Genomic DNA, 25,128 nt, shown 5'->3' with positions numbered 1-25,128 from the left:
ATGAGATGTTCAACAAAGTAATAGAAACCATCAAAAGAACAACTGGCAACTAGAGCTGAAGAATACAATGACTGTACTGAAGAATATAATAAAGAGATTCAACAACAAACTCAAGCAAGCAGAAGAAAGAATCAGTGAACTAAAAGATAGGTCATTTGAAGTTATCCTGCCACAGGAGTGAACAGAAAAATTAATTTAAGAGTGAAGAAACACTCTGGGACATTACAAACAGAAGGAATAGAGAATTATGGGAGTCCCATATGAGAAGAGGAAGAGAAAAAGACAGTATGTTTGAAACAAAAGAGTTGAACACTTACCAAACATGGAATGAGAGATGTACATCCAAATTCATGAAGCACAAAGAATCCCAAATAAGCTGAGTCTGCAATGGCTACGGGAAATCACATTGTAAGTAAATTGTCTATGGTCAAAGACACAGGGAATTTTGAAAGCAACAAGAGAAAAATGAGTCACCACATGTAAGTCACCACCATAAGAATTTAGAGGGCCTTCCCAATACAAACTTTGTAGTCCAGGAGAGAGAGGGGTGATGTATTCAAGTATAGAAAGAAAAAAAAATCCTGTCAAAGAAGAATATTGTACCCAGCAAATCTGTTCTTCAGAAATGAAGACAGAGATTGAAAATATATCAAAACAAACAAAACTGAAAGAGTTCATCACCAGAAGACCTGCTGTACAAGAATTGCTGCAGGAATTTCATCAAGCAGAAATAAATGCATAATAATTAGCATTGTGAAAACATAAGAAGTTTTTAAAACTCACCGCTAATGACACACATTGTCAAAATCAGACCCTGTAATACTGTAATTTTGCTGTGTAATTCACTTAGAACAATAGTTAAGAGGTTAAAATGTATTAAACAACCATAACTACAATAATATCTTATTGCATACAAAACATAAAAGTATATAAATTGTCATATTGATAACCTAACATGTGAAGGATGGAGAAATAAAGGGAAAATTTATGTATGCTATCAATGTTGTTATCAGCTTAGAATAGGATGTTATAAATATATTTTAGGTATGCTTCATGATAACCACAAAGAAAAAACCTCTGGTAGATATAAAAAAGATGATAAAAGAGGAATCTAAGCATACCTGCTACAAAAAGTCATCAATTAACAAAAGACAGCAAGATAAGAAGCTAGGAAAAATGGACCCATAAAACACATGAAAAAATTAACAAAATGGCAATTGTAAGTATTTACATATCAATAATTACTTTAAGCATAAAAGAATTAAATTCAATAGAAACACATAAAATAGCTGAATGGACCAAAAAAAAAAAAAATGTCCAGAAATATGCTCCCCACAAGAGAATTACTTTAGCCTTAAAGACACCCAAAGACTAACAGTCATGGAATGCAAAAAGATACTCAAGCAAATGGTAACCAGAAGACAGCACTGATATCTATACTTACATCAGACGACACAGACTTTGAGCTAAAAATGCTCCAGGGACAAAGAAGGTCATTATATAATGATAAAAGAAAAAGACAATCCATCAAGAAAACACTGCAATTGCACATATATATATGCACTCAATATCAGAGCACCTAAGTATATAAAGCAATTATTAACAGAACAAAAGGCAAAAAAATAACACAATAATAGGTGAGGACTTTAATAACCACTCTAAACAATGGAAAGATCATCCAGATAGAGAATTGATAAGGAAGCAGCAGATTTGAACAAAATTATACACCAAAAGAGACCTAAAAGATACACACATTTCATTTCATACAACAGCAACAGACTATACAATTTTCTCAAGCACCTATGGACCATTTTCTAGGATACATCATATTTTAGGCCACAGGCAAGTCTCGATAAATTTAAGAAGACTGACATCATGCCATGCATTTTCTCCAACTACAATTGTATGAAACTAGGAATGAATATCGTGAGGAAAGCTGGAAGATGCTAAATTACATGAAAATTAAACAACGCATGCCTGAGCAACCAGTGGACCAGAGAAGACTTTTTTAAAAACAAACAAATATCTTGAAAATTGAAAAGGCAAACACAGTATGTAAACCAGATCATGCAGTATGCAATAAAAACATTTCTAAGGAGGAAATTTATAAAAGTAAATGCATATTTTAAGGAAAAAAATATTTCAACCTACAGAAATATTTAAAAAAGCACAAAGTTAGGAGAAGGAAGAAAATAATAAAGATTGGAGCAGAAATAAATGAAATAGTAAACAAGAAAACAATATAAAAGGTTAACAAAATGAAGAGTTAGTTTTCTGGAGAACATAAACAGAATTGACAATAGTTTAGTTAGACTAAGCGAGTAAAAGAAGGAGAAACCAAATTGATAAAATTATAAATGAAGGAGAAGACATGAAAACTGATATTACCAAAATTAAAGTAACTATAAAACTCTACTATTTAACAACTATACATCAACAAATCGGACAATATTGAAGAAACGGGGAAAGTCCTAGAAAGTACAACCCACCAAGACTAAATCCTGAAGAAACAGAAAATCTTAACAGACCAATAACGAGTAAGGAGATTCAATTAGTAATCAAAAACATCCCAACAAAGAAAAGCTCAGAACCAGATGGTTATACTAGTACATTCTACAAATGTTTAAAGAAGAATGAACAACAATCTTTCTCAAACTTTTCTGCAAAAAATGAAGAGGAAGAAACACTACCAAAGACACTTTACAAGGCCAGCACTACCCTGAATCCAAAGCCAGAAAAGGACATTTAGGAAAGGAAAACTATAGACCAATATCCCTGGTGAATATAATGGAAAAAATCTCAACAAAGTACTAGTGAACCATTTAAAGGATCATACACCATAATCAAGTGGGATTCTCCCCTGGAATGCAAGGATGGTTCAACATACACAAAACAATAAATGTGATAGATTAATACATTAAAGGATGTTCAACATCCTACTCATTGGGAAAATGCAAATCAAAACCACAATGAGATATCACCTCACACCTTTTAGAATTCCTATCCAGGTGCACTGATGGGTGGAGATGCTTGGAGGGATCCATGTCAAAAGCCCATGTCCTCACTGCAAGGGGTCTATAAAATGTACATTTAGCTTTTCCACCTCTACGGTGCAGGAAAGCCAAGTAGAAGGGATGACATACAGAGGTTCATTGAACCAACAGACAGAACCTGTCACTGTGGCATTGAGTACAGCTCACCACATGAAGAGGCTGAGGGGACACATACATGCAACTCTGTCCCCCAAAAGTGTCCTCTCTCCCCTTAACTCTCTTTGAGAAAAGAGTTTTTTGTGGCATGTGGCCAGCGGTGGTTCAGAGCCAGCTCATAGTGCCTTGTGAGATTTTCAGGAATTTTGTGAGCTAGCTGTTTTAACACAGCCATTATCGAAAACCACATTAAGTAAACTATTAATAAATTATATAAACACAATAAATATCCAAAACTCAGCACTTCCTAATTCTTTTACTAGTTTTCACTATTGAATATCTTGCTGTGGATGGTACCACAACTGTTGGGTCTGTATGTGGGCTGTGGTGCCCTGCTCCTGTGCATTTCTGCCCAGCGCCACATCTAATGACATCAAGTCAGCCATGATGGGAGCATCTATGGCATATGCTATAAATCAGGGCTTCATTGCTTGATTCACTTATTATCTGGACTTAAGAATATGAGGGGGAAAAGTTAATTCAGTTTAAACTAAAAATTATGTCCTGTCTGAATTCTTTCCATTGTGATTAGTGCGAAAATTTGAAAGAATATTCTTCAACTGTTAAACTATTCTCTATTTTGAAAAAGACATCACTCAAAACACTGAGAAACAATTGAAATTTAGACAGCTGTCTTCATTGTTTCATTTTCATGTTAACTTTACCGCAAATGAAAATACCATCTGACATTCCTGTTGGAACTACATGCTGAGAGCCAGTTATTAAACATTTACCAGCACACCACCCATGAGACCCAAATGATTTGGAATTCTGGGCACTGGAATACCAGAGAAACCCTCCTGGTGTTGGAAGGGGGGCAGGAAATCCTCCAAAGGGCAGGAAGAAAATAGAATACAAAAAGAGAAGTCAGAGGGAACTGCAAAAGCAGGTGCAAGGCAGTTAAAAAAAGTAAGTTAGAACTACATCAGGAGTGTTTTGCAAGGACTGTTTATGAGCAAGGCATATGGTCCAGACACAGAAACCCATTCCATATCTCTTAGGGGTGATTTTCATTCATTTATTCAACAAATACAAATCTCTGCTCAGCCTGTAGATAAAAAGATGAATACAGTGGAGCCACTACTGCACATGCAGTAAGAGGAAGAAAGCCTAGTTATAGTAGGATCTACTGAAGCCTGTGTTAATGGTGTGGGAAAACTGTTGCAGGATCAGGGATGAATAGTCACTAATCATGTGCTACCTAAGAAATGCCCCATCAAGGAGGTGACATTAGCTCTGGAGTTTGATGGATGAATAGGAGTTTTCCAAGAAGCAATGGTGAAAATAACACAGGCAAAGAAGGTCTAGGCATCATCCAGTCATGAGGAAAAGGTTGAGGGACAAAAGTTTAGTAGGACACAGAGCCACCCTTAAATAATACCCTTCTATTCATACTAAGCCATCCAGACCCACCTGTGACTCCATCCCCACTGAGTGCATCAGGGGAGGGACAAGGAAGAGGGTCACAGTAAGAGCCGTCAAGTTGCACAGCTCCTTTCTCTATAGACCTCACAACAGCCTACCTTCATTAACCCTCATGTCCTCAGGCTACCCTGGGAGGTGTGAGCAGGCACCCACCCCCCATCTGATGCCCGGCCCGGGTCACAGTACAGATGGGGGCCTGAGGTACTCATACTTGCCCCGCCTGCCAGATAGAGCAGGTAGAGCAGGGGCGCGAGTCAAGGGTCCTGATCCCCAGTGCAGAGACTCACAGAAGTTCTGCCCACACTCCAGGGGCCAGTACCTAAACTGAAGGCTGAGAGAGGACTACTTTTATCCCCAATAGAAATTATAATCCAGTGCTATGACCTTCCACAGTTAGCAAATTTATCCTGTGTGAGGACTGCCAGGTTTGCTGTCAGGGTGCAGAGCCAAAGCTCAGGGTGTGTGGAGCCTGCTGGGGTCCCAACACTGTCCTTGCTATTACCCAGCCTGACCCTCTCCTCCTGGAGAAAGACTGCATGTCTATTCACCTGTGTACCCCACAGGACTTCATGAGGTGGCAAGTAGCACACTCTCAGGAAGTGTTGGCTGCACTGGACTGAAGGGCACTCTTTTGTACCCAGGTTCTTAAACCAGCAAATGGGAAGGCAGGATTACATGATAACTATGAGAGTAAAGCAGACATCCGATGGTTTGGTTTGAATGTATGCTGCCAGCATCCTTCCTAAGCAAACCTAATTTCAGTTTGAGGGGATTACCAGACTCTCTGAAGCAGCTCAATCCCTGTATTTTTCCAAGATTGGTTGTCCAGTCCTCCCTTTAATGCTGGGATCTATTCTCTCCTCCCCCATCGCTTCTCACCCTCACCAAAACCTTCTAATTAATCTTCTTGACTAAGGTGGCCAGAATCGGTCTTTGTTGTTGGTATCTAAAGAACCCCGACTGGTATAGATGCAGCAACTCAACCTGACTCAGAGCGCAATGCCACCTGCTTTCACCTTCAGGATTCCATCACAGAGGAGGGACCACACCGCACAACTCTGCCACCCAGAGGCCAGGCTCAGTACTGCCCCACATCTGTCAGCATCCAGGCAGCAGCTGCTGTATTGACACAAGGCTTCCACCAGTCAGTTTTGACTTGGTTGACAACTCTAATATGTTTGCACCCTGATTCACAGCAGATTTTCTTCCTTGCTGCTCTGCATGCCAGCTTTCCTCACAAATCATCAGATGTGCTTGGACACTTTAAACCCCTGGAGATGGGAGCTGCTGCAGCACAGGTGACCAGAGGGTAAAAGCTGGACAGTAACATCCAGACATGGTGGGTTGGGTCTGGAGCTGTTCCTGGTCCCTGCTCCCACACCTGGGGGAAGCCACCTCTCCACCAGGCCCTGCCCCTGCACCAAGTGTGGGTCTCCCTCTCCACTCTCCTGAAGTGATCACAATTGTTCTTCACACATTCATCCACTTGCTTCTCCTCTGCTCACCTGACTGTCAAATGCCCTCTTGTGACAACCTGTTGCGCATTAACAGGTGAATCAGCCTCTGCTTTGCCCTTGAGGTGCTCATGGATGCAGGGGAGACACACAACGGCCATAAATGAGGTTGGCACCCAGGAGGAAAGGGAGACATCAGCCCTTATGGGAAGACATTCATCCCTGCCCTTCCCTGACCTGCTCCACCAGCAAGTTCTTGAGGCTTGCAAACCCATCTTCAAGCACCCCCTCAGCTTGTGAGAGGTTTGCTGGACCACCCTCAGCTGAGTGTTCGGAGTTTTCATCATTAACAAATATGTCTCCTGAGCCCAGGAGGACCGTGAGGAGGGGACAGCTCCGCTTCTTCCTCACAGGAACATCACTTGAGTTCAACTTAGCTCCTTCCTCTTGCCCTGCCTCCTGCCCCACCTGTAAAAGGAAGCACAGGTGCCTGCCCTCCTTCTCACTGTCTTGGCAACAGGAGTCTGTGACACATGTTTTGCATATGTCACCTCAACACACCTGGAGGGTCATCACCCTCTTTCACAGATGAGGAGGACCCAAGTCCTGCAATACTAAGCATCCTGTCCCATGTCGCCTGCAAGGATGAGGCGCAGCTGGGATTGAAACCCAAGTGTGTGTCCCCAAGCCTGCTTTGGTTTCACTGGCCATGTCGCCCTCCCAGAGCCCCCAGAGGTGAACACCAAGTCAACCATGCGACCCAAACACCAAATGAGGGCATGTTGAGGGTTTAGGTCTCCTTTTCCTGCTTCCATTCCAACTTCTCCCAAACTTTTACCCCATCAAAAAGTCAGATTCTCTGTCTCACCTCTGAGCTTTCAACAGCTCCTGAGGGAACACACGCCAGTGTTACCCTTCATCCCACTCCTGTGTGACCCTGGGTTTCATTTGCCGTTTTTTTTTTTTTTTTTAAAGCCAGGTCGTATAAGACCTTATAGTTCATGACTTTATTTTACATGGCTATTTTTGAGTGGAATATGGACATGATCTGATTTGTGATTTTTTTTTTTAATAAATTTTTTTTTTTTGAAATTCACGGTCTTTTATTTATTTATTTATTTATGACTGTGTTGTGTCTTCGTCTCTGCGTGAGGACTTTCTCTAGCTGTGGCAAGTGGGGACCACTCTTCATCGCGGTGCGCGGGCCTCTCACCATCGCGGCCTCTCTTGCTGCGGAGCACAGGCTCCAGACGCGCAGGCTCAGCAACTGTGGCTCACGGGCCCAGTTGCTCTGTTGCATGTGGGATCCTCCCAAACCAGGGCCCGAACCCGTGTCCCCTGCATTGGCAGGCAGACTCTCAACCACTGCGCCACCAGGGAAGCCCCATTTGCCATTTTATCTTGAAAGGATGTCCAAACTGTGCCACCAGGGACATCTGAGCCTCTCCTAACATCCTTTCCAAACTGATTCCTCAAAGGAGATGCCATTGACATCAGAGATTAACGACGACCAATGTTCCTAGACAAGATAGAAGCGGCCATATCAGTCCAGTTAGTGACCCTGAACTGACCACCCCACCTCTCTCAGTCTCAGTTTCCCATCAGTAAACTGGGGTTGGGCTAAATTATCTCCACAGTCCTTTCCAAATCTACCAACGTATGACTCCAGCTGGGATGAAGCTGGAGTAATTACTTTTTTAAAACTCAAAACAAAAAATATAATTAAGAAATAAGAAAAGATATTTTTTAAACCCTGAACAAAACACAAGCAAATGAAATCCAGCAACGTATAAAAAGGGCAATACATCAAGACCAATTAGGGATCACCCCAGAAATGCAAGTCTAATTCAGGTCTGAAATATCAATATAACTTACCACATCAGCAAAATGGAGAAGGGAAACATGAGTATCTCAATGAATGAAGAAAAATATTGTAATAAGTTCAAGTCCAGCATCATAATAGGAACAGCCTGACAAAAGGCATCTGCACAAATTCTCTCAGCTAACCTTGCCCACAGTGGTTCAATTGGGACAGCTTATCCCTGGGATCTACAACTTGACAAGGATGCCCTCTCTCCCCCCGAGAAGGTCCCTGTATCAGTGTAGGGATGATCCTGTGCAGTTGCTTTTCTGATAGAAGCCGACTCTCAGAAACATCAAGAAGTATCTGATGAGGACAGGGGTGTAAGAAAAGTCATGACTGGGACTTTCAACTCTGGGTACCAGGACATGGGGTTCCTATACATGAACATTCTCTGTAAAAGCCTACTGACCACATGTAGGTTCACATTCCAAGCTCACCAAGCACATAAACCTCAAGAATTAATTGGAACAGGCCCTGACACCTGTTACCTCCTTCAGAAAGGACCCTAAGTCTCTAGAACAGAAGACCAATCCCATCAGTAATGAGAAGAATGCAAATTAAGACCACAAAGAGATGCTGAATCGATAGGAAAATATATAAAAAGAGGACAATACCAAGTGTCATGAAGAATATGAAGCAAGGAAAACCTAATAGGCTATTGGGAGAAGTACACCAGAATGTCTCAATTCCAAAACACCATTTATTTAAAATATTCCATTATTTTAAATACCACTCAAAAAATGCTTTTGATCACTTCCAATTTATGTTTTACATATTGAAATATCTAAGCTTATTAGAGAAGGATTTTAGCGTATATCACTCTCCTTTTATGCATATAAAAATGAAGGTAATAAAATAAATTGGTTAAGGTATTCTAAAAAGTTTTACATTCACAGTCTTGGCTTTTTAATCACTTTTGACTTAGAGTTGCGTATGCCAACACAGAACAGAGACAAGCCATCACCACTCAGCCTTCTCTGATTTCTGGTCACAGAACCCAGGAGAATAATAAAATAGTTCTTGTTTTATGCGACTGAGTTTGGGGTGATTTGCTACACAGAAGAAGATAACTGCAATGTCCCTCATTCACAAAGGACTTTGACATCCTTACAGGCCTTCTTCCACTTCTACACCCTTTCATCCACTGGGTCACAAGAGTGACCACTGCAGCACTCTAGGCTCCCAATTCCTTGACCCAGCAGTGATGTCCTTATCTAAGCCACCTCAGCTGCCTTCTTTCAGTTGACAGAAAGGCAGGGTTTACCGAGGAATTTAATGGCCACCTGGGAGAGATTGGGATAAAGAACAAATGGACGTTTCATCTTACTCCCACCCATGCCTCCCCACTGGGATTGTCGATAGCAGGACACTGAGCAGACCTGCGGGTCACAAAGTCACCACGCCAACCTCCCTGTCCATCATAAGGGACATCACAGGGGAGGATTATGCAGGTAGTGAGGACATCCCCCAAGACCAGCCTCTTGCCTCTTCTGCCCTCAGGGCAGATACCAGGGGAGGCTTACAGCACCACTGCACCTTAGTGAAAGGGCTGGAGGAGTGGTGGTCCCTGGGAACCAGCGGAAGTAGCACATGCCCCAGCCTGAGGTGGCCTGAAGTGGCCAGGGTCCAGTGGGACCACGGGGCTGGCCAAGAAAATGGGGAATGTTGGGCCCGGGATGCTGGGCTCCATGCTCTTCCTGATGCTGGCGCTACAGCCTCTAGAGCTGAGCCCAGGGAGATTCCTGCACCACCTCCCAAACCACAGAAGCTTCCACCTGGGCACCAGCCATCACAGAAACAACTGGGAGAAGCTGAAATCCTGCGAGGGTGCCTTTGACCTGTACTTCATAGTGGACGCGTGAGTGGCTCTCCCGCCTGGCCCGGGTGCTCCTCAGGGCACCTCTGTCCACAGGACCACTGATGACAGGAAGCAGTTCAAGGGAACCCAGCCTCTGAGAGAGGGGAGACAAGAACAGTCTTGATTAGACCCAAGGAACACACCTCTGTGGCCTCCTTGTTCCTAAGTTAGAATCAGTGCCCCAGGCCTTTGTTCCCGCAAACATTTATATTTGGAAAGTAAAAAAAACACCATAGAGTTTCTGGATGGTTGTCAGTCTCTCCATCAGCTTAACATGGATCTGTGACCTGCACGTCCCTTATACAGCTGGAGGGGCAGGTGATTGCTAGGAGCTGTCTTGTCAGCACTTGGAAGAAGCTCACCGTGATTTCTGGGTTTGTTTGGTGTTTGTTTTGTTTTGTTATTTACCCGAATGACCTCTATTTTTCCTGGGGCCCAGGGAGATTGTTATGTCATCTGTTAGACATTTACATAGTCTCACTGCTTAGAAAGTCCTTTGCTTTGCTGGTTCTAAATGTTTTGCTTCTTTCTTTGACAACTTGGAGACCCACGTTACAGTTTGTGTGCACATGATGAACAGTTTGGTCTGTCTGCTTGTGGCCTTGGGAAACCAGGGTTGTGCATTTTGTACCTTCTGGCCCTCAAGGAAGGACAGGGAGGGGCGTGTCCTCAGACTGGACAGATTGCCTTGGTTCCATTTTCAACTCCTCCGTGGGGCTGAGGATAAATTTTACTCATTCAGTAGTAACAGTGCTATGGCTCCCAATATCACTGAAGCACTTTATGGTCCCCAAAGCCCTTTACTGCACATCTGTCATCCTCAAAACATTCTGGGAGGTAGAGTAGGGAAGGTATTTGCTTACGCAATCAACTGGAAAGGGGGAAAGTTCCTAGACATTGGATGAAGTAGCCCAGAGGCTAGTGGGTGGGACAGGACTGAGTCTTGCTGGATTCTGCAAAGGGGAAGAGGAGCTGAAGGTTTCCTGGAATGGGCCCTATGCACCCATCTCCCATCCCCAGGCCATCAGTGAGGAGTAAGCCTAGAGCATGGCTACAGTGGGACAGGCCAGGCTTGTCTGAAAGCACGGCACACTCCTCACCCTCACCCCCATCTGGCTCCTCAGTCTCCATCCTGGCACTAAAGTTAAAGACAATGGGAGCAAAAAACTTGAAAGGAGACCAGGAAGGGCCTGCAGTTTTCCCTGCTGGTGGGTATCATGATGTCAGGACAGCAGTGTCCCAGGCCTAGTTTGCAGGCTGATGAGAAAAAAAAATGGTAATAAAACAGCCTGAGTAACACATGCTCCTTGGCCTGAGGCCAGGGTACCTGCTGGGTGTCCATACGTGAGGGACGAGAGGCAACGTGTCAGAATCGTTGGAGGCGTTTCTAACCAACGAATTCTCCCTCTTTCCTTGTCTTAAAGCCCCAAGTAAAATGATCAACCATCTTGGTTTGCCACCCAAAGACCCTCATCCCCCTGCACATGGGTCTGGTTGTTTACCCTCCCCAGCACTCACAATGATGAAAGTCACCACCAGGGTGACCCACTGAGGTCACTGAGGGAGTGTGGCAGCCTTTCGCTACCTGGGATGGGGAGGATTTGCTAAAGTGTCTGCTGGAAGCTCGAGAGGCAGAAACACTGCCCACTGGATGGATGCGCCTCATCCCTCTGACTCAGGTCTTCTTTGTTTTCAGGTCACAGAAGGCGAATGATACTTGCAAGGACATTTACGAATTAGTGGATGAAATAGTGGAGAAGTACACAAAGTACGGCTAGTGTTTTCTTCTGCCGGGCAGGGTACATAGCTCTTTAGACTCGGTGGTCACAGAAGTCCCTTTGGTCAGGAGCACAGAGTCCAGGGGGGTGTTCTGAAGCAGAAAGGACGGATCACGCTGGTTCCATCAGGTCTCAGCAGCTTTCTTGGCTCCTGCCTGAGGTCAGGCCACATTGTAGGGGACACAGTCTGCCCTTGAGGACCGCACAGATTAATAAACAGGCAAACCAGTAACCAAACACCGAGTTAAACTGTGCCAAGGGCTAAAAGAAAAGTGAAAAGGAATTTCTTGTAACTTTAAGGGAAAAGCAAGTATTCTTATCTTTTTAAAGTCAAGTATGACTTTCTAGGGGATGTGGAATTTTGAACTAGATCCTAAGGAATGGGGAAAACAGGGTAGAAGAACGATCAAGGAGATTTCTTGTGGAGTCAGTGGTCTATTTGACTGGAGCATAGCGTTAACTCAGGGAAGCCTGAGAGATGAGTCTAGACAGGGCAGTGTGGAGCCAAAACCATTGAGGCTCATAATGCCAGGCCAAGGGGCTTAGAATTCCGCTGTGAGTAATTGGGAGCTATAGATGATTCTTGAGCAAGTGTCTAATATGATACATGAGGTCCTCCAGGTAGAAAAGTCTGATAATAGTGGTTAAAATCATTTGTAACAAGAGCCAAGAGCAGTAGAGAGCACAGCTAGGGACCTATGGTAGCAATTAAGAGAAAAAATAATGAGGGTCAATGGAGCAGAAGACAGTGGAGGGAGAGAACAGGGAGGGATGTGTGAAAGGCTGAAAAGAGGTACAATAATTTCTTTGAGATGGGCAGGACATGGGGAAGGTGGGCAAGGAGAGAAAAGGGGTGAGTCGCAAAGAATTTTACAGTAGAAAAGAGGCCAGTTGGGAGGCTCATGCAGAAGTGCATGAGTATCTATCTTCTTGTGCATGCCTCTGTGTGTGTGTGTGTGTGTGTGAGAGAGAGAGAGAGAGAGAGAGAGAGAGATTTTGGGGGGTTGGGAGTATAGGGAGGGAGCAGGAAGGCCCCACACCTCCACAGGCCTCAGAATCCTTTACTAAGTTATAGGAACTTCCAGGGTTCAGGAAACGGGTCCCCAAAGCAAAACACTTGGAATGGGAGCAGGGAAATTGACATGCACCCCCTACCTGGTTGCTTGTTGACTTCGTCTTCATACTTCTCCAGCCCTAACCTGCGGATGTCCTTCATCACCTACTCCACACTGGGTCACACCCTCATGAAGCTCACCTCAGACAGGTAAGTACTGCTTTAATCCCCCAAGGCAGGCCTGGTGGGAGTGGTCACAGGGAAAAACAGGGAACTGAGGGGTTCCCTGAGACCTCATGCGGACCCACTGGGAGCAGGCTGGGCCGTCCTGGGCTCCCCTCAGTGTCCACTCTGACCCCCAGCCCCGGCTCCATGGCTCCCACTGACCCCTGGCTGCGCTGGCCCTGGCAGACCCCCGTGCTGCTAGACCATCTCTGCGCCCTCTAAGCCCTGCCCTCCGCCTGTCTTGTGTCCTCTCAGCACTCTTCCCTTTTCTGAGAACTGGCTCACTGCAAGGACTCCTGGGATCTGGTGGAGCAGATGTGTGGGCCCTTTGTGAACACTGGCCTGTGTTGGGCACCTGCTCTGTGTGTCACTCTCTGCTCTGGGCCAGTAGGGGAAGAGGGGAGGCACAGTCAGAACCAGGAGGCAGGGATGGGCAGTGCTGAAGTGCTGGAGCTTCAGTGGAGGGGAGCTTGGTCCCTTGGTGGGTCTGAGACAAGGGAGCCCATGAGTGTGGGCTGGGGTGCAGGAGGGAAGCATGACACGCCAGCATCCTAGGTGGGCCATTAGGAGGGCCCAGCGATGTGCCCAAAGCCCTGGAGGTGGGAAGATATGGAACTCCTGAGTAGCCGAGAGGTTAAGATGCCCATGACGCAAATGATCGGAACCCAGGGAGTGTGTTGGTGCCAGTGCGTGGACACAGCACTCCCCATGCCTGGCTCCCAGGAGAAGCATAGGCTGTGCTTCTTGTTAGGTGAGCTAGGGGAAGGCGTGGTTTTGGGTGTCCCTGTCTTCTGCATTTCAGAGAGAGAGACCTGAGTGGGGTTGAGGTGGAAGACAGCAGGTCAGTGGGGGGCTGTCAGGCAGGTGGCAGAAAGAGAGGCGGGGGCTGGGTGGGGGCCTCGGGGGGAGGAGCTGCCCATGGGGGAGAGGAGGACCACTGCCTCCTCCAAGGCAGGGGTTCAGAGCCTGAATCAAGGGAGCTGTGGGGAAGCTCTTGAGGGTCTCCGGGGTCCTCTCTGGAAATTGGAGGTGACGATGTCTTCCTCAAGGGAAGGTGTCAGAAGTGGGAGTGGACTCAGGGGAGTGAAAAATGGGGTGGAATCTTAAGAAGTGAAGGGCCTGATGAGGGCATAAGCAGCCTAGTGCACAGAGCTGGGAGTAGGGATGGGGGAGGCAGCCCAAGAAAAAGGCCCACTCAGGCAGGAGTGAAGCCTGGCCAAGCTCAGTCCCGGGCCGAAGGCTGGGGAGAGATGAGAGCTCCAGCATATTGAGGGTGCTGTCAACAAACAGAAATCTTCCCAAAAGTGTCAGGAAGAGGGGAGGGTGTTTGTGCTGGGGTGGGCAGGGCCTGGTTTGGCCTCCACTGGCCCGGGGTCACAGCCTCCTCAGCTCCTGGGCTGGGTCAGGCAGGGCAGGACCTGGGGCTCTCAGATCACACCTCAGGGCAGAATCCCTTCTGCGCAAAGTGAGAGCCAGCCTTCAGGGACCACGTTCTCCTTAGAGTTGCTGTGACTGCTCAGCCCATCACCCTGGATTAGCCTGAACCTAAGCCCCAGCCCTGGTGTGTCCCAGTCCTATCCACTGCTATCTGCTTTAACAGAGGCCGACTGCCCATCCCCATGGCATCCTGGGGTCACTGCTCTTCCTCCCACATGGATGGGCCTCAGGCCTCTTTTCCAGCTTGTGGTCTCTTTCTTCAGGAGCACATGAAGCCCAGGAGCCCTAGACTCTAACGGAGCAGCTTGACGGCTTCCTTTAGCACCAATCCAAAGGAGGAAGTGGCTTGGAGGGTCCAAGTCCACCTCAGGAGTCTGTGGCAGGGGAGGAGGGGACAGGGCAGGGGTATCAGCAGAGTGACCTTTCCAAACTCAGCCTTGCCTGTTGGAAGGTGACATGCCCTCACCAGGGACCCCTTAGGTGCCAGCAGTACCGCCAGTCACATTGGGGGTGCTGGATTCACAGGTGCACATCCATGGGTGCTCCCCCCTCACCACGGACGGTCAAGGCAGGGCCCTTGCTGAGTCCCCTGAGGTCTGCATGCCTGAGACAGGGATGAGCACATTGAAAGCCAGGCCCCACCCATGGGACCAGCAAAGCAGCATCCGCCACACCCACTGAATGAGAGACAGAGAAGCGTTGACCAAGGCCTGTCAGTGTCAAAGACACAGGCAGAGAGGTCACCACAGGGCCACTTGTGTCCTCTCTGGTCCAGGCAGGTCTCCACAGGGCAGAATGGCACCAGGGCAGCTGGTCTGTTTTGTAACAGTCAACCCTCATTCCTCCTCAACCCCCTTTACTGATTTTTTTTCAGGAATGAAATTCGTGATGGTCTTAGCAGACTTCAGAATATAGTACCTAGTGGAGCCACACACATGCAGGAAGGATTTAAAAAGGTACAGATCCTACAGCTCTGAGACTTTATTCTGCTTTATCAAGTTCTTAGAGTATTATTGGGTCATCTCACTGCCCTCCCCCAATTTCCTTCATTTTGTTGCAGGCAAATGAGCAGATTGAAAGAGTTTACTCCAAAAGTAAGCTGCCTGCTAACGTCACTGTGCTCAGGTGGGACCGAGCCAGGCGCGGGCCTCAGCGAGGGCTGGTGCAGACCCCCTCGGCCAATTCCTAGCACTGACCCTCGGAGCGAGTCCCTTGTCCTCTCTGTGATGCAGGTTCCTCCTCTGCACAGTGAGGATGAAAACCACCCCCAGGGATGCTTCCAAGAACCACATGGCATCATGCATTACATTCCTGGTTCTTACTAGATATCCAGTGCTTGACCTATGGTTGGGCTGCATGAAAAAGAAAAGAGAACTTCCAGGGACGGCGAGCAGACGGGGTTCAGTTTAGGGAACAGAGACCTTGGCGTCCCCCTGGCTGCCCACACTTTGTCCACCACAGTTCTGGCTCTGCCTCCTTTCCCTTGAGCCTCTTCCCTCTGGTTGACTCTCATCCTGTGACTGTGCCTCCGACTGTGGAAATGGCTGTACTTGGCCCAGACCACCTGCATCTAGACTGTAGGGTTGCAGCCCTTGTCAGGAAAGATGCATGGGCTGCTGGGGAAAGGCGGGGAGCTGGGCGGGGGCTGCTGCCCAAGCACCTTGACAGTCATTCTGGCTGCTCCTCCCTGTGCTCACCTGAGAGGCTTGTCCTCATCCAGTGAAGTAGCTGCAGTTGCCTTTCAGGGCAAAGGCTGTGCCACCTGCCCATAGTGAGGGTCCACTAGGAAGGGCTCTGATCCGGTCTCAGGCTCCTCGTCTGTCAAGTGGGTCCTGGGCTGTGGCCTTCCCAGGAGCTCTGGGTGGTGGGTACTCCAGTCAAGGTGGCCTCTCCCCAGGAGGAGGAGGTGTGGGAGCAGTGCTGTGGGCCCGGCAGCCTGAGGCAGGTCATTCCAGGCGCCTTGCTGACCAGGCTACTCCCTGCTTCTTCTGCAGACAGCAGTGCTTCCAGCCTGATTATCACTCTGACCACTGGACCACTGCTACCAACGACATTACGGGAAACTAAGAGTGAAGTGAGTCCTGTCCATCATTACCAGCTTTGTGCTCCATGTATTGGGGTATTTTTACTCAAACCTTTTTTTCCCTCTTAGGCTGACAAAGCTCGGGATATGGGGGCCAAAGTTTACTGCCTGGGTGTAAAAGATTATAAGAAAGACCAGGTAATTCAGAACACCTAACCAGGTGTTCAGCTAACCAGGTGCCACTCTTGAGCCCAACTGGGGAAAGCTTTCAAAGGCAGCTGCCCCAGGGACCCCCAGAGGATGGCCCTCTACCCACCCCAACTGTTTGGAGAACAGATTGCCACGGCCAATGAATAGCAAGTGTTGTGTAAACCTACACACCAGAGGTGTGGAAGGCGGAGCTTTCCAGTCCCTAAGGGTGGGCTGCTGGCAGACACCAGGATGTGGCCCTTGGAGTCCAACACGGCAGAAGGCAAGAGCCTATCTCCTGGGACGGGATCTGCTGTGTCCTCAAGCCCTGGCTGGGTGCCTACCATCTCCTCTTCCCTTGTAGCTGCATGATATTGTAGAAAGAAAAGACCAAATGTATGGGATAGACGAATTCAAGTCCCTGGAAAAGCTTGTTATCTCGGTGAGTGTGGGCTAAGCATGAGACGGGAGATGGGTGGGGTGTCTTCTCCCTATGCCTCTGCCATCAGTCGCCCTGACCCTGCCACCCCACTGTCTGTTCCAGCTGGTGGAAAATTCCTGTATGGAAGTGATGGCTGGGGACACTTACTTTGTCTGTTTAGGAGGTAAGAGCCAGAGTCACATATCTATACAGAAGTGTGTGTCTGTGTGTGGGTGACACATTTGGGTGGTGTGTGGGTGTTGTGACTGTGGGGTGTGTGAACATGGTATGTTTCTGTATGTGGTGTGATAGTGTGTGTGGTGTATGTGTGGTTTGAGTGGAGTGTGTATGGTATGTGTGTGTGGTGTCTATGAGTGTGGTGTCTGTGTGTGATGTGTGTGTATATGAGGTGATTGTATGGAAATCTGTCCAACATATGAGTGTGCACATATGTAAGTCAGTGTGTGATTGTATGACGTGTGTATGTTGGGAGTTGTGTGTGGATATGCATGTGTAATTACTTTTATCATCCAGCTTCATTGACATGTAATTGAAATATAGCTCTGGATGGGTTTAAGGTATACCACATAATGGTATAGACTTGAATACATATATTGCAGAAAGGTGACCAAAATGAATTTAGTTTATAAAACTAAAACCAAAAGTTCTTTTAAAAATTAAATATATACTTTAAAACCCTCAACAATACTTTTAGCAAATGAAATCCAACAACACATTAAAAATATAATACATCAAACTAATTAGGGATCAAGCCAGAAATGCAAGTCTGATTCTGTATATGAAATATCAATGTAATTTACCACATCAGGAAGATGGAGAAGGAAAACATGATTATCTCAATGGATGAAAAAAAAAGTTGGACACAGTTCAAGTCTGACAAAGACATCCAACAAGTAAGTACTCACAGCCAACACTACATCCACTGGTTCAACGGGATCGGCCTCTCCCTGAGATCTGGAACTTGACAAGGATGCCCTCTCTCCCCCGGAAGGGTCCCTGCATCAGTGTGGGGAGGATCCTGTGCAGTTGCTTTTCTGGTAGAAGCCCTCTCTCTCAGTGAGCTCTGGGCGTGCCGGCTCGTATGTCCACATCACTGGGATTTGTGGAGCTGAGGTGGGTGGATAAGCACACCCTCCCACTGGTAACAGCACACAGCTGGATGCAGCTGGACGCAGACCCAGGAAGCTGGGCCTGGCCGCGGTACTCTGAACTGCAAGGTTACAGTGCAATAGGCCATGGGGTCACACAGAGCAGTGTTTATATCCGAGCTCTGCTGCCCACGGGCACGAAACCAGCGCAAAATGCTGAGTATCTGCGAGCTCCACTTTTGTCGCCAAGAAGTAGAAACAGCAACACCCACTATCAGGTCTGCAGGGAGACGTAGATGCAGTGGAGCTCACAGTGACTGGCACAGGATCTAGGAGCCGGCGGCCCTCACCAACAGGAGCTGGCACTAACACTTCCATCACTGACCCCTGGTGCTGCCCCCACCCCAGGGCTGAGCCCAAGGTGGGGAGGGAAGTGGTTAAAGAACATCCAGGATGAAAGCGTCTCCCGCTGAGCCCGCTGTGGGTGGCAGCTGTGTGACTCCTCCTGAATCCCACACTGTGACCTGCAGTGCGAGGTGTGGACATCGGCCACAGACCCCATACACGTGCAGGGTCTTTTCCTGCTTCTCTGGTGTCACATCTGAGCCGTGCAGCACCCTGACAGCTTCAATTCTCTTATTACGTCCCCGGGACACACACAGGCCTGTCATACCACAGGGGAGGATGCCCGTTATCATTCATGCCCCGTGGTGGCCCAGCTGAGGTGACAGGTGCCCACTGTACATCCTCCGCAGGCGTGGCCCAGCAGTGCTGCTCTGACCTTTACAGCTGCTGTCATCTTGTCAAATGCTGCCACACAGCATGACTGTCACTTGGAGGGAAAGCTCAAGGCAGGAACCTGGACCCCAAATAAAGTAGAAGAAGCTGTTCATCAGGCTGTCGTTCTGAATAAGTCAGTGGGCCGGGTGTGAGGATGCCGGGAGTGGGGAGGCCCTCTTCAGTCTCTCGGCCTCCCTCCAGGACTAGGCAGAGGCCTCTGCTGGCCTCCCTGCCTCCAGGCATGTGCTCCAGCCCATCCTCTGCACAGGGCCTGAGGGGCAGAGAAGGCCACTTCCCTACCCCAGCCTGATCATGGAGGCTGAGGCCCCTGAGCCAGACAACTGGGCCCTCCAAGGTCCAGCCTCTGCTCTAAGCCCACCTGCTGCAGAGGCTGGGGGCTGGCGGGACTGGGCTCCCTGCAAAACCTTCCTCAGCTTCACAGGGTCCAGCCCACCCAGCCTTTGAGACTTCACTCTCAGAGCGCCTCAACCCCAAAGTCTTTCCTGGTCAGCTTGCCCCCTGGCTTCCCACAGCTTTGCTCTGTTCCTGTCATTAGTCACTTGTCACCCAGTAGGAACCATGACTTCTGCCTCACTGTGTCCATGGCTCTATTTTTAAATTTTTATCATTCACCTCATATTTTTCTTCCTACCTTTTATTATGGAAATTTTCAAAACTACAGCAAAGTGGAAACAATTGTACAATGGATACCCCTCTCTCCATTACCTGGATTTACAATTTATATCTGACAACATTTCTCTTATCATTTATTACAGGGCTACCTCACCTCCAAACCCTTCATTGTGCATATCTTTACCTGGTAACAATTTTTGTTGAGTTCTCTTTTTGAAATGCAGCAAACAAGTGTATCATTTGCCGAGTTCTGACAAATGCACACACCTGTGTAATCCCCAACCCTATGAAGACTCAGATACTACATTTGCCCCCAGAAAGTCCCCTCAGCTCCCAGGCAATCCCTGCCCCACCCCCTGGAGGCTTCTAGGGGGCCACCTGCTTCGTGCTTTCACCTTCACAGGGAGGTGGCCTATGGGCTGTCCTGGCCCCTGCGGCAAAAGGACCCCAGACCTCCTGAGACCAGGGCTGCCCCACAGCAGTCAGGTTTCTGAAGGACTCAGGTAGACCAAGGCCCCAGGAATCTCCACTGTTGGGGGACAAAGAGAGGTCTGCATGGGCACTGATGGCCCAAAGGGAGAAGGATGCTGGCCGGGAGGATGCTAACCCCGGGGGCAGCTGTGTCTTTGAAAGCAGCATGGATCCCTGTCCATCTTTGGTGCCTTCCGTCATTCCTTCATCAGTCACCACTAAGTCACCAGGATGTGCAGGGCCCCGTGCTGGGCACAGAGGGGCAAAAATGAAGCAGCCACTACCCTTGCCCACAGGAGCTCACCATCTGGTGTCTGGTCTGGTATTGGTAGCTGGGGAGCATTGAGGGTAAATGTCACCTTCAGAGGGTGTGGCAGGTGCCCTGATAATGAAAAGGACTGAGACTGGCCCTGGGTGGGAGGGAAGGGGAGGGGAGGAGGGGGGTGGGGAGTGTTCTCTTGTCTTCATATGATGTCAGGGCTGCTGCTGAAAACTCCCAGGTGGGACCTCTACCAGGGACCAGGGGCCTTAGTCTGCCTGTCTCCCTGTTGACCCTACATTGAGGTATCGATTACCCTTTGAAAACTGAGGAAACTGAGGCCCAGGGAGGTGGAACCTGTTGCCCACAGACCCCCAGGTTTTAGGGACCTGGTCCCCCTTCCCGGGCTCTGATGTATGTTGGGCTCCACTTCTTTGGTCTTCATCCCTGTCTCATGTCAAGGAGAGGGTCTTGGCAGGGTTGGCCTTTAGGGACTGGGGAGCTGAGGAGGGTGGAGGGACTTTTACCGGGCATTGAGCTTTGAGGGAGGCACAGCCCAGGTGAGCACAGGGACCAAGGGTCAGGTGAGGAGGCTGGGGCTGACCCGGGGTAGGGGCCCAACCCAGGGCCCATAAGAAGTAGTTAGAGCAGGGGTGCCATGTCCCGAGGCAGGGGGACCTGGGCCTGAGATCTGGTGGGAAACAGGGTCACTGCCTGGGCTGACGTCTACACTGGTGGCAGTGTGGCCTGGGGAAGCTGGATCTGCCAGAGTCGGGTGAATACAGCCCTGTCACCTGCTAATGCCCGCACCCTTGCCAGCCTCCATCACATGGCACAGCCTCACGCCCAGCTTCTCCTACAAGGGTGGCTGCCAGGAACCAAGGGGACAGGATAGAGTTTGTTGATATTTGGAGAAGAGCCATCTTTGTAAACCAAAAGGAGTTGGTGTGTTTTTCACATGGAGGCCACTCTCTTACTGTGCCGGGTGCTGCTCATTTGTCCTTGATTCTCCAACAAACATTTGCTAAGTGGTCAGTACTTGACAGGTGCCGGGGCAACAGTTATCATATGTCTGCACCCAGGAGCTGCCAGACAAGGACTCAGACAATAATTTTCTCTCTAGCAGCCATGCCCCGTGCAGGGATATACCGCAGTGATTATCCCTTGCTGTGGGTGCCAAGAAGACAGGATAAGACTGCTGGAGGTGAGAAGTGCCCTTAGGAAGGGAGACTGAATGCCCTCCAAGCTGGGGGGTGGGAGGAAGCCTGCAGGCCTCCTGCAGCAGAGGCCCAGACTTCAAAGTCCTGGCTGGGTGGAGATGAGTTTATGGGTGCTCGACTTTGACCATGTGGGTCCCAGCACCAGGGTCTCCCCTTTGGAATGGGCCCAGGATTCTTGATGTTGGTGGCTGGCTCACAGCCAGCCGATTCCTGATTCTCACAGAGGTTGTCATCAGCTCTGGCAATGTCCTGGTTTCACTGGCCAGTAACTGGATGAGTGAAAACATACAATGACAAACAGCCACACACCAGTCAGGGGGAAAAAAAATGAAAAAGAAAAGAAACTTCTGAGCCAAGATCTTACCAGCATTAAACTGCCCGGAAGTGCCTATGGCTCCTGTCTGCTCAGTGAGGGACGGAGAGAGCTCACTGCATTGTCCTTGAGGCCCCTGAGATGGGGTGACAAGGGCCACATGAAGGAGGGGGCCTGAGGACACTTCCCTCCCCCAGGTGACTGAGACCACAGCTGGCAGGGGGCTGACAGATGACAGGGACGAAGAGGGCCACAGGTGGCAGGTGTGAGGAAGAAAGACCCCACCATCTCTGGGTTCAGCTTTGCCCTCTGCCCCCTGATCCTGCCTCTGTCGCTGTGGGATCCACTGGTCCTCCTGGGGGCTTCAAATGGCAGCCGGAGGGCCGGCCCCGCATCTCCCCTGACAGTCAGTGTGAGGGCACGGAGAAGCCAGAGCTCACCTTCCAGAGATGGAGGAAGCACCTGCCAGGGGCTCGTTCCTGCCGCAGGCCCGGCCCCACCTTCCGCCCACACCACGTCCACGTTTTCACCTGTTCTTTGGTTTCCTCATCTCTCTCTTTCCCCCCAGTTTCAGGACCCTTCCCCCTGAGCAAGGACTGGGTCTCTTCCCTGCCTTCTCCCTCTGAGCCCCGCAAAGGCAGGCCCTCTTCCCTCTTCTTCAAGCTCCTGCCCAGTCCCCGTGCCCCCCTCACCTTTATCCTTGAGGACCTCTCCTTGGCTACTGCATATCTCCTCCAAACTTTCACACTTTTTTCAAAAGTAGCCCCGACTTCTCCTCCTACACCAAAAGTACTGATTTGTTCCAGAATCCAAAACAATCTGTGACCCACAGTGACGAGCTCCCAACAAACACAGAAGGCTTTTAAGCCCCCTGCCCCAGGTGATGGCTGCAGTGCTGTCTCAGCCAGTGTGTGGGGACACAGCCCTGGGGAGCCATGGGAGACAGAGGGGACACCACCCATCTGGAGGCAGCGTCTGTGCCTGTAGCTTCCTCACAACCACATCTGCTTTTCAGGGAAAACTGGATACTTTTTATGACTTTGTCCAGCACTGCAGCCAGGTGCCATTGATGTGGTGTCCGCCCAGGGACACGGTAAGCAGGGCACAGGGATGCTCCCCGTGGGCTGGGGTCTTGCTTTTGCCCTTGACAGTTGCCCCCGGGACTGTGGGTCAGAGAGCCCTCTCCGGGCATCTGCCGAGAGGAACGCCCAAGGCGTGGAGACCTGGAGCTCATGAGCCTCCAGACGATTCTCAACATGGCGCCCGTGCATTTCCCCTGCATCCTCGTCTCAAGGATGTCAGGACCTTTTTTCTCCAGAGCAATGCCCAGCAATTCCAATCTTAAGCGAAAAGGGCTGGAGAGGCCTATGGGACTCCCGTCCATCGTCCCTCCCTACTGCCCACCCGACCCTGTGGGACTGCTGGCTGCACCCCATCCATGAGATCCTCCCGGGCTGGTCACTCAGCTGCAGGAGTGGTGGAGGACATGGTGACACCCCCTCCCCAATGTTGTCTGGTCAACACTGACTGGTTTTACCAGGTAGTAAAGATGCCCTCCTTGTGTCAGGGCCTGTGACAATGTGGAGAAGCCCAATTTCTCCACTTGTCATCCTTGTTATTTAATAATAATAATGAGAGATAATTTTATTGTGTCCTTTCTGTGGGTCAGTTGCTAGACTAAGAACTTTACATGTTTTCACTGTTTTAATCCTCCCAGTAACTGTATTTTTAGGTGCTCTTATTATCCCATCTTTACCAAGGGGGGTCTGACCCACAGAAATGCTGAGTGACTTGTCCCAGGTCACAAAGGCCAGGAGGGACAGAGCTGGACTTGAATTCTGAGCCTGGCTCCACCCTTCTCACTGCTCTGCTCCCCTTTCGGTTCAGCACTCATGGTCTCATGATGGTTACCCCCAAACCAGCAGAGTTGGCCCTACTCAGGCCCCAAGCCCATAGAGAATGGTGCTCCTGATTTCCCTTATAATCATCTGGCTGGGCATCATATTCCTGGGTGTCCCCATGCTCAGACATTTTGTACAGACTGGGCCAGGGACCTAGAGGACGTTGTGGTCTCAGGGTCTGTAGTGAGGTCTGTACTGACCACATTCACTGAATCAGGAAAACACTGGCTCTTGGTGGCTGGGCAGGTGGGCGTTTGGAAACTCTAGACAGGCCTGAAAGCCTCTGGACACTGCTGGTGACATACCTGAGGCATGCTCACACCCAGCAGAGACACTGTCTGGTGACAGTGGTGTCAGGGCTCCTTTGGCAGCTGGGCTCCAAGTTCTGGGTCTGAATCGAGCTCTGAGTCCCAGCCTTGATTGCACAGAAGCCCTATTTTCCACCTGATTCTCCTGGAGCCTCTCCCAGAACCAGCCCCTTTATAGTCATAAGAGCCCCACCCCAGCCTTATGCCCTGAACAGTGGACACACCCACCCAGAGATGCTCACTCAGGATCAGGAGGGACAGAGCAAGACAGAGGGCTGAAGCAGAGGGAGGCAAGAGACAAGAGGGTGGACAAAGGGAAGATGCCAGGTATGGCCTTCCTGCCCAGCAAGGTAAGGGCAGGGGCGCTGAGCACCTCTCTGAAATGGTCCCATTCCCAGGGCCACTCTTTGAAGCTCAGGTTGGGGAAATGGCAGAGTGACGGATTAGGGGGCCTTATAGCTGCCCAGGGCTCTGCCAGGCCCCTGCAATGCCAGCTCTCGAGTCCGTCCAGCAGTCTGTGGCTCACAGTGACCTGTGTGCTCGCTGGAGGCAAAACTGAGGCCTGACACGTCAAGGGAGTTGCCAGGACCACCCAGAGAGTAAGTGGCAGCAGCCAGAGCTGCCTGAAATCAACCCTGCTCATCCTGAGAGGGGCTGGGAGCCTGTAACTGTGCCTGGTGGATGTGACCCCTCCCACTCCTCTGCCCCCATCCCATTTGACCTTGTCCCTCCCAACCTTAGTCCTGGAGACCCTAGTGTTGTAGGATTTCTGTGGATACCCCAGTATTCCAGTAGGTGCAGGAGTGAGTCCTGATTCCTTTCTTGAAGCCCTCAGTGCTCTGGTCCCAGGCTTAAAGTTAATCTTGGTCTAAGTGACGAGGTGTCAGCTGGGACCTACAGTCTCTGCAGAACAGAGTCGGCCCCCAACCCCAGCCCTGAATGTGCAGCAGGAGACACCCAGACAGGCTATGGGGACACAGCACCCAGGAGTGTCCTTATGACAGTCCACGCACTATGGCAGTCGGTCTTGTTTACTGTTACCTTCTGTGAAATGACAGTGTCTCTCTGCTCCACCACCTTCTAATCCCCAGAGGAATTTTTCTAATATTGGCCCTTCCAGAACACACTCCTTCCTGAGGTTCCAGGAGAGAACGCTTTTCCTGTCTTTTCAGCTTCTAGAGCTATATTCCCTGTGTT

General features: G+C 49.2%; 1 protein-coding gene across 1 annotated transcript; it reads left to right on the top strand.

Annotated features, from left to right (window-relative positions):
* Positions 1-12,316: 12,316 nt before the first annotated feature.
* On the top strand, positions 12,317-23,164 carry LOC137767161 (anthrax toxin receptor 1-like). Its single transcript, XM_068547889.1, has 11 exons — positions 12,317-12,441; positions 12,781-12,852; positions 15,179-15,260; positions 15,365-15,398; positions 16,299-16,378; positions 16,457-16,525; positions 16,881-16,958; positions 17,061-17,121; positions 19,603-19,646; positions 22,738-22,815; positions 22,874-23,164. Exons 1-11 carry the CDS (start codon positions 12,401-12,403, stop codon positions 23,162-23,164), a joined length of 930 nt encoding a protein of 309 aa, XP_068403990.1. The 5' UTR covers positions 12,317-12,400.
* The last annotated feature ends 1,964 nt before the right edge of the window (positions 23,165-25,128 follow it).

Source organism: Eschrichtius robustus, chromosome 7 (assembly GCF_028021215.1).
Source record: "Eschrichtius robustus isolate mEscRob2 chromosome 7, mEscRob2.pri, whole genome shotgun sequence".
Taxonomy (NCBI): Eukaryota; Metazoa; Chordata; class Mammalia; order Artiodactyla; family Eschrichtiidae; genus Eschrichtius; species Eschrichtius robustus.
The sequence above is the reverse complement of the archived record's forward strand: the minus strand, read 5'-3'. Positions and strand labels throughout refer to the sequence as shown.

What these genes read in the sequence shown, in the direction of transcription:
- LOC137767161 (XM_068547889.1), top strand. Translation starts at nt 12,401, where the DNA reads ATGGGCAGGACATGGGGAAGGTGGGCAAGGAGAGAAAAGGG. An exon ending in TGAAAGAGTTTACTCCAAAA is followed by an intron (nt 15,399 to 16,298) that starts GTAAGCTGCCTG and finishes CTTCTTCTGCAG; the next exon opens with ACAGCAGTGCTTCCAGCCTG. An exon ending in AAGATTATAAGAAAGACCAG is followed by an intron (nt 16,526 to 16,880) that starts GTAATTCAGAAC and finishes CTTCCCTTGTAG; the next exon opens with CTGCATGATATTGTAGAAAG.